This window comes from Acomys minous, assembly GCF_964271855.1.
Source record: "Acomys minous genome assembly, chromosome: 17".
Classification (NCBI taxonomy): domain Eukaryota; kingdom Metazoa; phylum Chordata; class Mammalia; order Rodentia; family Muridae; genus Acomys; species Acomys minous.
The window spans coordinates 25,410,511-25,422,088 of record NC_140500.1 but is presented as its reverse complement, the minus strand read 5'-3'; the positions used below and the strand labels follow the sequence as shown (position 1 = coordinate 25,422,088).

Here is an 11,578-nt window from a genome sequence, read left to right as displayed (position 1 = left end):
GGAGGGCTCTAGCTCCCTGTCTGCCATGGCCAGTCCTCCGCGGGGCACTGGGTGTGAAAGAGGAGCCCAGAGGATAGAAGGGATGGGGTGTCCCTGCTGCCTGAGACTGGCAGCTCAAGGGTCCCTATATCTGGGCCCATAGTTGGTTCCAACAATTATGGTTCCACCTCCACCCCTGTCCTCCTGGCCTTGTGTTAGGGCCCAGGCTCTGATGTATGGGTGTCACCATCCAGGTACACGTCCCATGCCTGGGATGCCTCCCTACTATCTTGAACTTGTAACTTACTCTAGGCCTTTGTAATCTGAATCCTCCTACCCAGTCTATGAGATCCCACCTCAACCTCACCCCCTCCTGAAGCCTTCCCTGACTGCACAGCTCACGTTGCGCCCCCCGCCCCCCGTTATAAGTCTCCTGCTTGTCTATTCCTTTCATTTAGAAATTAGAGAGGGAATGAATTATAATCTCAAAACGTGAACACGAACACCTGCTTAATTGTAGGACACAGGGGACGGTTGGCAGATTTACAAGAGAAGAGACAGAGTTGGACGTTGTGGTGGATGCTTGTAATCTCAGCACTTGGGGTTCTGAGGGAGGAGGATTGTCTCCAGTTCAAGGTCAGCCTGGGCTACAGAATGCCATTCTATATCCCTACGCTCATTCCTTCCTAAAAAGAAAAGCAAAAGACAGGAAGACAGGAAGGCGGGAAAGCAGAAAGGGAGAGAGAGACGGAGACAGAGAGAGACAGAGAGACTAAAAGTATGAAAGGAAGAGAGGCAGGACAGAAGGAAGAAGACAAGCAGTGTAATGCAGCCGCTGAGGAGGGAAGAATAACTTGTACGTCATAATCTTTAGGATAGACTGGGTCGCTACGTCTCCACCCAGAACCAGAGATAAAGCTCAGACCATAACAGTTTTCAAGTTGTGAGTATTATTCGGAAAAATGGGAGATGGGGAAGAGAGGTGATCCTGAGGGAGGGGCTCCACCCTCAGTGGCTTCTGCGCTTGCTAATGGCTGGCTGTCTCCTTTCAAGACATAAGCAGCTTCTTGTACATGCACGTTATAAAATAGTTAAGATAAAAACATACCTTTCACACAAGAGGGATGTTGGACTTAGAGTCTGTTTATTGGATTAGTAAGCTCAATATTTATATTTACAGATAAAATGTTCTTATAATACAAACAACGTGCTGTATTACTGACAGGTCCAACACGATAAAATGCTAGTGGAAAAACAGAAAGAGCTGGGGTGGGGGTGGTAGCACATGCTTTAACTCCAGCACTCAGAGGCAGATGGATGTCTGAGTTGGAGGCCAGCCTGATCTACAGAGTGAGTTCCAGGACAGCCAGGGCTACACAGAGGGACCCTGTTTCAAAAGAAAAAGAAAGGAAGTTGGGTTTTTGTTGTCTTTTTGTTTTGTTGTTGTTTTGTTTTGTTTTGTTTTGTTTTGTTTTGTTTTTGACATCTTAGTGAGGCTTCAGTGGTTGTTGCCACTCTTTGTCGTCCAAGGACAACTCGAAGAATAAAGATGCCAGAGAGTCAACCAAAAAAGACAAAGACCCAGTAAATAAGTCTGGTGGCAAAGTCAAGAAGAAGAAATGGTCCAAAGGCAAAGTTCAGAACAGGCTCAACAATCTAGTCCTGTTTGGCAAAGCCACATAAGATAAACCCTCTAAGGAAGTTCCCAAGCTATAAGCTTGTTACCACAGCTGAGGGCTCTGAGACTGAAGATCCGAGGTTCCTTGGCCAGGGCGGCCCTTCAGGAGCTACTTAGTAAAGGACTTACCAAGCTGGTTTCAAAGCACAGAACCCAAGTACTTTACACCAGGAACACAAAGGGTGGAGACGCCCCAGCTGCTGGTGATGATGCATGAGCAGGTTCAAGCAGCTGTAACTTTGGGAAAAAAAAACTTTATTAAATCAAATAAGGGGGGGAGGAAGAGGGGAAGGAGAAGGAGCAGCTTACTATCTAAAGAGATGGGGAGAAAAGTCTAAATGGATGGTCTAGTTGCCAGGTGGAACGCTACTTTTTAACTCAATAATAATAATAGCTTGCTATGGGCTGTGTTATAGGAAGCACTTGAAACAAACACTTTAAAGCTGAGCTTAGAGGTGTGTCCAGGGTCAGCTACTGAGAAAGCCAGAGCTGGGCTGGCAGCCTGGGCACTGTTCATCCTCTACCACTGCGCTGTCTTTCTCCTGGTTCCACCTTTCACCCAACTAGAAGGAAGCCTATGTCTCGGTAGACATCATCTCTCCTTCCTCAGGAGCCATGCAGCAGAGTGTCCCTGCCTTTGTAGGCAGGTGGCTTTTGGACCGGGAAACTCAGTTCATATTCACAGATGCCTTGACTAGAAGGCCCGGCAGCAGGGATACGGAGTTGTCTGCGGTTTCTCACTTATGGGCAAAGAATTGAAAAGAGAAAGCCTACAGTTGTCAAAAAACCTTGGGCCCAGTCTCCGGCACTGGTCCTGGCGGGTATGAGGAGTCCGGGTTGGGAAAGGAAGGAGGGTGAAACTTGGAGACCAGGTTCCTACACTCTGCTGTGTAGTAACTGTTAGCTTCCACGGCCCCCCTCACAAATCTAGTTTGCAATCTAGAGCAGCGGTTCTCAACCTGTGGGTCGCAACCCCTTTGGGGGGTGGAATGACCCTCTCACAGGAGTCACCTAAGACCATCAGAAAACCCAGCTATTGACAATATGATTCATAATAGTAGCAAAGTTACAGTTATGAAATGACAATGAAAATAATTTTATGCTTGGGGGGGGGGGTCTCCACAACATGAGGGACTATTTTAAACTCTATATTAAAGTCTATATGAGGGACTATATCAAAGGACTATATTAAAGCACGAGGAAGGTTGAGACCCACTGGTCTAGGCCAAAGCTACCCTGAAGGCAGCTGGGTAGATATCAGGTAGGCTGTATGCAAAGACAGCTGCATAGTGGCCTTTGTCCAGTTAGGGACAGGCCTTGGTGACTTCGGATTAACACCTACTGGAACAGTGAGCACCAAATGCTTCCTGGAGCTGGATTTCATGCCCTGCTTTGAGGACAGACTCATCCAGCCTTGGTGTTTTTCTCATCACACCTGCCAACTTAGAGGGACCGTACTGGGGAGCAGAAGGAGCACATGGAGCAAGGAAATGTCAGGCCTCCTTCCTGGGGACAGACACATGTGCATAAGCCATCGTTTCATTTATGTTTATCGGTTGCCTAGCTGGCACCGAGTGTTGGTCCTGGGGTAAGGGAGAAGCGCTGTCTGCCCTTCATCAGCACTCTTAACAGGGAGATGGTTTTAGTGGAGGTTGTTTTCAGTGTTGGAGATGGAGCCCAAGGCCTCACACATGCCATCAGCCCCTGACCCTAGTGCTATATACACACAGCTACAACATGAATCATGAGGTCATGACTGTCATGCCAACTGTCACTTACCCATCCTTGGCCTCTGTCTAGTGTTTCAGCAGACTTTGTATCAGTCCCGTTTCATGTACGCTAGGTCCTGGGCAGTGAGTTTGCTTCGGCGCTGTCTGTCCTTTAATGCTTGGTTCATCTGACCTCAAAATCTATTCCTTAAAGCCATGCTGCCCTGTCTTCTGAGACAGAGTCAGTCACGAGGACCATTGAGAGCATAAGCTAAGGCCCCTTTCAATTGAGTTGGCTAGAAGTAGCTTGCTGGAAAAGGTCCTGCTGAAGTCCCCTCTTTTAGTGCCTCTTCCAAAGGCCGGCTTGTGTTTCCACTTTTTTCTCCAATCTCACCATCTCAGAATGCTCCAGTCTTTCTAAGATCCAGTCATTACGATCAGCACGTAATTATGCACTTCCTCTGCTCAGAGGCCTATAATCAAGCCAGGCATGCTACTACATGCCTGCAATTCCACTAAACAAGGAGGAGGATAGCAAGTTCAAGGCCAGCCTGGGCTACATAGAAACAGCCTGCCTCAAACAGAAATATACACGCCATGTGCCCTTCAGAGATTCCCTGAAAGGCCCAGGCCACCCCACCCCCAGTGTGTGTGTGTGTGTGTGTGTGTGTGTGTGTGTGTGTGTGTGTGTGTGTTTCTGTTGTATATATGTTAGATTACATATGGGCACAGGCACCTGTGGAGGCCATAGGTCAATAGTGGTTGTCTGGTCAACACTGGGTGTCTTCCTTGATCTCCCTCTATCTTGTTTTGTTTGCTTGTTTTTAATAATTTATTTTTATTTTTAAAAGTTATTTATTATTATGTATACAGTGCTCTGCCTGCATGCACATCTGCAGGTCAGAAAAGGGCATTAGATCACATAATAGATGGTTGTGAGCCACTATGTGGTTGCGAGGAATTGAACTCAGGACCTCTGGAAGAGTAGTCAGTGCCCTTAATCTCTGAGCCACCTCTACAGCCCCTATTTTTATTACTTTTAAAAGATTATATTTGTTTTTATTTTATGTGCTTGCGTGTTTGCCTGCATATGTGTAGGTGCACCATATGCATACATAGTCTCTGGAGGCCACAAGTTGGTGTCAGAACTGGAGTAATAGACAGTTGTGAGCAACCATGTAGGTGCTGGAAATTGAACCCAAGTCTTCTCTGCAAGACCATCTAGTGCTTTGAACATCTGAGTCATCTCTCCAGTCCTATTTTCTTTCTTTTCTTCCTTCCCCCCCCTTTTTTTCTTTCTTGTTTTTTCGAGACAGAGTTTCTCTTGTAGTCATGGGTGTCCTAGACTTGCTTTGTAGACCAGGTTAGCCTCGAACTCACAGAGATTTGCCTGCCTCTACCTCCTGAGTGCTGGGATTAAAGGCGTGTGCCACCATGCCTGGCTTCCAGTCCTATATTCAATAATTTTAACTATATGTATGTTGGCTGGGTCTGATGGTGCATGACTTTAATCCCAGCACTCAGGAGGCAGAGGCAAATGGGTCTCTCAGTTTTAGGGCCAGCCTGGTCTACCTAGCAAGTCTCAGGACAGCCAGGAGTGCAAAGAGAGATTCTGTCTCAAAAAAGGCCGGGACAGCCAAGGCTGCTACATAGAGAAACCTGTCTTGAAAATAATTTTTAAATTAAAAAAAAAAAAGTAAGAGGCCAGAGGCATTAGATGCCCTTGAGCTGGAGTTACAGGTAGTTGTTAGCCTCCTGATGTGGGTGCTGGGAGCTGAACTCAAATTCTGGAGGAGAAGTAAGTGTTTTTAACCAATGAATTATCTCTCCCGTCCTCCACTTTGGTTTTTGAGACAGGAGTTCTCCAAGTTGGCTAGATTGACTGGATAGATCGGCTCCCCAGGGAGCCCCCTGTCTGTCTGTGTCTCCCCAGAGCTGGACCACAGGTACAATAGATGCGCCTGACTTTTTATGTCGTTGCTGGGAATAAAACTCAGGTCCTGATGCTTGCACAGCAAACATTGTACAGATCCCCAGATTACTCTCAAGGTCATCTCCTAGCTGCCCCTACCCTGGTATTTCACCCTCTGTGTTTCAACTTCTGTGTGTGTGTATGTATTTTGCCTGCATGTGTATGTGTGTCCATATGCATACCTTGTCCCTGCAGAGGCCATAAGAATGTGTGTTGTCTCCTGGGATTAGTTACAGAGAGTTTTGAACTGTCACATGGCTGCTGGGACTAGAGCCCTGGTCCTCCAGAAGAGCAGCTAGTGCTCTTACTCACTGAGCCATCTCTCCAGCCCTTTCTCTTCATTTTTTTTCTTTGTTTTGTTTTGTTTCCAGATGGAGTTTCTCTGTGTAGCCTTGGCTGTTCTGGAACTCACTCTGTAGACCAGGCTGGCCTTGAACTCACAGAGATCCACTTGCCTCTGCCTCGTGAGTGCTGGGATTAAAGGTGTGCGTGACCACCACCTGGCTCTCAGGTCTCAGGTTCTGCCAACTAAAATGATTTGCTCTCCTGAACGTGATTCCCTCTCTTGCTCGCGAGGCTCTTTTCGTGACTTCTTTCCACCTGAAAGGTCTTTTCCTTGTTTCCTCTCCAACTTTTACCCATCATAATGTCCAGCTAGAATGTTACTTCCTGCATGGAGGAGTTACTAAGGTAAGGCAAACATATATTATGTGATTTCTACCCTGTGCCATGGGTTTGTATGTTCTTTGCCTTTGGAAGACAGCAATCGCCTTAAAACCAGTCAAAACTCCATTTGTATATTTGCCTCTATACTGGGATCTAGTACATTTTAATTTTTCCCTATTTCATTTTATCCTAACCTAGCCAGGCATGGTGGCGCACACTTTTAATCCCAGCACTTGGGAGGCAGAGGCAGATGGATTTTTGTGAGTTTGAGGCCAGCCTGGTCTACAGAGTGAGTCCAGAAGAGACAGGGCTGTTACATAGAGAAACCCTGTCTTGAAAAAACAAACAAAGAAAACTCAAAACCAAAACCTAATTAGAGTCCCATAATGATTTGTTAGCTATATTAATTTTAAAGATTGAGGGGCTGGCTTGACTAAGTAGTAGAGTGTTTGCCTAGCGTGTGCAAGGCCTTACAGCCTAGAACTGTAGTAGAAGTTATAGCAGGACAAAAACCAGTGACCTCAGATGGAGAAGATGGATTGCTGGGGGTATGGTCCAGTGGTAGTGCACTTTCCTAGCATGGAGAACACACTAGGCCCAGTCCCCATCACTGCAAGATGAAGAAAGAAATCAAAATAACAGAATGAAATACTTAAGCAGAGAGACTTGAATATGTAGAAACCTTCATACGCTGACACAACTGCAAAGACATCTCAGCAACCGTGGGGTTCAGGTGTGAGGAAGCCGAGGCAGGGGAAGCTTACAGGACACAATGAGTCATTTGCACAGTGGCATCAGCAGAGGAAAAGGATGGGACACAGAGTACAGGGTGGGGGAGAGGAAGGGCTGGATTAGCAATGAACTTCATTCTTTGAATATTGCTCAACATCCTGGTATTTGGGGAATTTGCCTCCCTTGCCTGGTACAAATCGCCCACTGGCCTGGATTGCCTGTTCAGGGTAAACCTGTTCCGGGTTTTCCTCTGATTCCTTCACACCTGATGCTTTCTCACTCACCGTGGGACACTTGCTGGATGCAAACTAAGTACAATGGTAGGTGCTCTCGAATCCACTAAGCTCAGGTCCAAGTGGGTAAATAGTCTCTGGGCTTTTACACTCAGGCTTTGGTGACAAGGCTCAGCAGGGGCTCAGCAGGAGGATGGCCTAGGAAAAGGTGTCTTTACACAGGGGTCTGAGGTGAAAGGAGTGTTGCCAGCAGGTGTGGGCCGTGGGGAGGGAGCTTGGGGATCTTGCCCCAAAGTGGGAGTAACTTCCATTTCAAGGACTTGAAAGTCTGCCAAGCCACCCGTTACAAAACTGCACGGACAGAAAGGAGTCTTGATTTTGAATAGACTCTGTTTTCTTTGTTTCTCTTTTGGCTTCACTCGCCTCTGGAAGCTCAGTTTACCCCTGCTAGGCTCCACCTTAGCTCATGCAGTCTAGTCCTTCCAAAACCTGGGATTCCAGCAATAGCCATTTGGGAAATGACACTCCTAGATCCCATGGGAAGTTTGGAGCTTATAAAGTTATCTGTGGAAAATGAAGTCAAGGTATTTCCTCAAATACAAACACTTCTATCTCAGGGTCCAAAACTCCCTACAGAGGTCACGTGGCTTGCAGGGTTAGTGTGCCTCCTGGAACTGGATGATAAGTGCCAATGGTGGGATGGCTGTGTCCTAGGAGTTGGTGTGACGGTCCAGAACCTTTACTGGGGTTTGAAAGGGTCTGTGATATGATCTCCTGAACAGTTAAAAACAAAACAAAACACATTTTCCTCAAGGCTGAGGATGGGACTTTGTGGACATTCTAACTACTCCCATTTCCTATGTACTGTACATTAACACGTGTGGTAGGCAACCATGACAGTACAGTGATGTGAGTGGTCACTTTTTCAAAAGGACCTTTCCATGGATAGAGCCGTGGGATTTCTTGGCTAGGTGGTTAAGAGCACCACCTGCTCTTCCAGAGGTCCTGAGTTCAATTCCCAGCAACCACATGGTGGCTCACAGCCATCTATAATGTGACAATAAAATAAGTAAATCTTAAACCCATAAAACAAAGGTTGGCAGCTCTGCCAGGCATGGTGGGGCATGTACTCAGGAGGCAGAGGCAGGTGGATTGCTATGAGTTTGAGGCCAGGCCGGTCTACAAAGCGAGTCTTGGACAGTCAAGGCTACACAGAGAACACAGAGAAACCCTGTCTTGGGGGAGAGAGGAAGAAAGAAAGAAAGAAAGAAAGAAAGAAAGAAAGAAAGAAAGAAAGAAAGAAAGAAAGAAAGAAAAGGAGAGAAAGAGAGAAAGAAAGAAAGAAAGACAGAAAGAGAGAGAGAGAGAGAGAGAGAGAACCCTGAGATTTCTGAAGCCTTCAGGTAGAAATGTCCTTCTCTGCTAGACACTAGTCTTGCAACCTCATCTTCCTTCCTTCCATTCTGCTCTCAGGGCCACATGGAGCCTAAGCCAGTGGCTGCTGTTTGTCAAGAGGAGGACTAAGCTGACAGGGGAGGGTGCTCCTCCTTGAGGGTGGTATGGGGAGCACTGATGCAGGAAAGATGGAATGCGCCCTTCATGTGATGCAGAGGGTGCCAAACTTTGGAGTGCCTCTTTAAAATTTCAAACTCAGCCTTACATTCCTGCAAGTAGTTATAATTGCATCGTAAGAATCCACACATGAAAAGCGCATGCCGCTGAGGAGCTACCATGCATTCATCTAAAATGTAATGTCTAACAACGTCCCTGAGTGTGTGAAAAAGAACACAGCATCTATTGTGTGGAAAGCATTATTTATTTGTCCAGAGGCAATTTTGAGTGTATGTCTAAATTAAGAGACCCCTCCCCCATCTCTACTGTAGGATCCTATCCTCTTTCAACAAAGTAGGAGCCATTGGTCTTCACTATTTATTTATTATTTATTTACTTTATTGGTTTTCTGAGAGGGAGTCTTGGCTGGCCTCAAAGATGGCCAAAGATGACCTTGGATCTCTGTCTTCCTGCCTTCCCCCCAGTACTGAGTTTACAGCCCTAGGCTGCCATCTCTTGCTTTTCTCTACTGAAAAGAAAACTGTGTACTAGCTAATAAAGCTTACTGAGGCAGAGTGACACCCAGCTTCCTGGCTATCTCCCTAACTCAGCTAGGCTTTGACAACAACTACATAAAGGACATCCTGGTCCCTTCTCACCCCACCCACACCCTTGAGTTGAAAGGTATCCATAGGGCACCTGAGGGAAGAAAGGGCTCATTCAGGCTTGCCTGATCTGGTCAATGGTCGGGCAAGAGAACAAACCACACACCATACCAGGCCCTGGCAACCAAGAGCGGCACAAAGCAATGATGTCACTGGGACAGCAGAGCATCTGGAGGTTAACCTTACCTCACTCAGTCCTTCCTCTAAGCCTGTGAGCTAAGGGATATTGCTACCTTCACTTTACAGATGTGGGTATTGAAGCATGGGTTAATGACAAAGTCGCACGGTTATTAAAGGAGTCTGGATATGATCTAAAGTTCAGACCAAAGCCAGACCCTGAAATGGCACCGCTAATGCCAGACTCAGGATTCCCGGCTTGTCTTAATGACTACGTGATTTTGCCCAAGGAATCATTCTGAATGCAGCCACAGTTTACAGACGTGTGTTGGGCTGTCTCAGGAGACGCTATCTGCTGCAAAAGCATGGTTGCCGCACCTCCCAGGGTCAGGAGGACACGTCGTACATTCAAGCCAGTGGTGGGAAGCAGTCTTTAAAATTCCCCTCTTGTCTGGGTGCTGGCGCACACCTTTAATGCCAGTACTAAGGAGGCAGAGACAGGAGGATTTTCTGTGAGTCAAGGCCAGCCTGGTCTACATAGTTTGTTCTAGGAAAGCCAGGGCTACATAGAGAGACCAGTTTCAAAACAAGAAAGAAGAAAGGGGAAGAGAGAGAGACAGAGACAAAGAGACAGAGACAGAGAGGAGGGCAGGAAAGAGGAAAGAAAGAAAGAGAGAGAGAGAAAGAAAGAAACTTTCCTTTGGGACTAGGCACAGGGAAAAGGTGCCTCACAATGCTCTTGACCACTGGAAGGCCCTTTTTTCCTACTCCACTCCCAACTACTAAGCTCTCAGCAGTCAATCTGCAGCCAGCCTGAGTTCTTTCTGGAACATGTTCTCTCTGGCTTTTAACACAGCTCCTGCCTTTCCTCTCTGTCACTCGTATGAGCCTTAAAGCCCCAGCAAGTTGTGTGTGCGTGTGTACATGCGCCATCAAGTGTTAAATGTATTCTGGTTCTCTCCCCCCCTACCCCCCTCCCCATCACAGGTGTAGGCTGAGCACAAACTCACCACCTAACAAATGCTCACTGAGTTAAAGCCAGGGTGTATTGACAAACCTCCTCCCTCCTGGACTGTTTTGAGTCACTCTGCCTCTCATGAGGCTCCTGACTGGGATCTGGCTTGCTGTCTTGTCAGGAAGCTTGGCTTTGGAGGGATGGTTTGTGTGCACAGGGCCGCTGTCTGGCAGGTTTTCGTACCTGCGCAAGGCACTTGTGGAGCAGAGTGGCTCTTTAAAGCTTTGGCAGCTCTGCCTTTTAAAGCCTCCTGGGCCCCTGTAGTGGGCTAAAGGTAAGCAATGGAGGAGGTTGTACATAGCTGCTGAGCACTCAAGGTTTCATGGGTACCAAGTGTGTTTGCCTTTTGCTCCCGTAGAGGTCAAGAGCCATTTTTTTCTCTGCAAAGAGAGACAGAAAGTCTGGTGTGAGAGACAGGAGAGTTCCCGATCTAGCAGCGCAAACACACAGAAGCCCCAGACTTCGCCATTGTGACCGGTTAGCCCCTGAGGCACAGTGCCGTTCAACAACCCACGCTGATGGCTAAAGTTATGTTTCCCTCAGAGCCTCTGCTCCTTCATCCATGAAATGTAGACTTGGCATCAAACCTCTTCTTGCCCTAACAGCCCACAGCCCAAGCTTCTCTGAAGTTCCAGAACAGCATGCTTCCTTTCCAGAACTCCCACCCCCACTCCCACCCCCAGCGAGGGTCAGGATTGACCCCTAGCATTATCCAACCAGGAGTTCCTGCAGGACCAGACAGGCCTGTTGACTAAACAGAGTGCCCTAGACAGAAGGAGCCTCTGATGAGCTTGGCATTTAATGTAGGAAACTAGAGTCTCCCTACCTTTTTGGGAAGTATGCCATCCCTTTCAGACCACCAGAGAGCGGGTCATTCACTGAATCATCACCACCACCACCATCATCATCATCACCACCATCATCACCACCACCACCGTCATCATCACCATCACCACCATCTGAAAATGTTACCTGTCCTTTACAGTTCCAGGAATGATTGTACATCTGTTTGCTCATTCTAAAATTCCCAGCCAGGTGTGGCAGCACATACTGAGCACTAGGGAGGATGAGGCTAAGAGGATTGTCACATGTCGGAGGCCAGCCCAGGCTGCCTAGTAAGATTCTCTCTCAGAAACCCAAATCCGCACAAAGGGCAGGGGTGATAGCTCAGCAGTCTGGCATTTCAAAGCTCTGGGTTTGATGCGGCCACTGACAGACATGAAAACAAAAGCAGCAGCTGAGCCTCACAGCTGTCCTCTGT

At 47.3% G+C, this 11,578-nt stretch overlaps 1 protein-coding gene and 1 pseudogene across 4 annotated transcripts in view; both read left to right on the top strand.

Annotated features, from left to right (window-relative positions):
• The window catches only part of LOC311588746 (small ribosomal subunit protein eS25-like), a 34,439-nt pseudogene extending 32,544 nt beyond the window's left edge, over nt 1-1,895 (top strand). The window contains exon 2 of the transcript in view: nt 1,510-1,895. The product of the transcript in view is annotated as a small ribosomal subunit protein eS25-like (transcript). The remainder of the gene's footprint in view (nt 1-1,509) is intronic.
• NINJ2 (ninjurin 2) overlaps nt 1-11,578 on the top strand; it is a 103,561-nt gene that overhangs the window by 40,278 nt on the left and 51,705 nt on the right. The window contains exon 1 of one of the 3 annotated variants that reach the window (XM_084766139.1): nt 6,922-7,056. The exons of the other annotated variants lie outside the window; for them this stretch is intronic. Coding sequence (XP_084622265.1) covers nt 7,054-7,056 — 3 coding nt within the window. The 5' untranslated portion in view covers nt 6,922-7,053. Of the gene's footprint in view, nt 1-6,921; nt 7,057-11,578 lie in introns of those variants that run through there. 3 annotated transcript variants of the gene reach the window in all.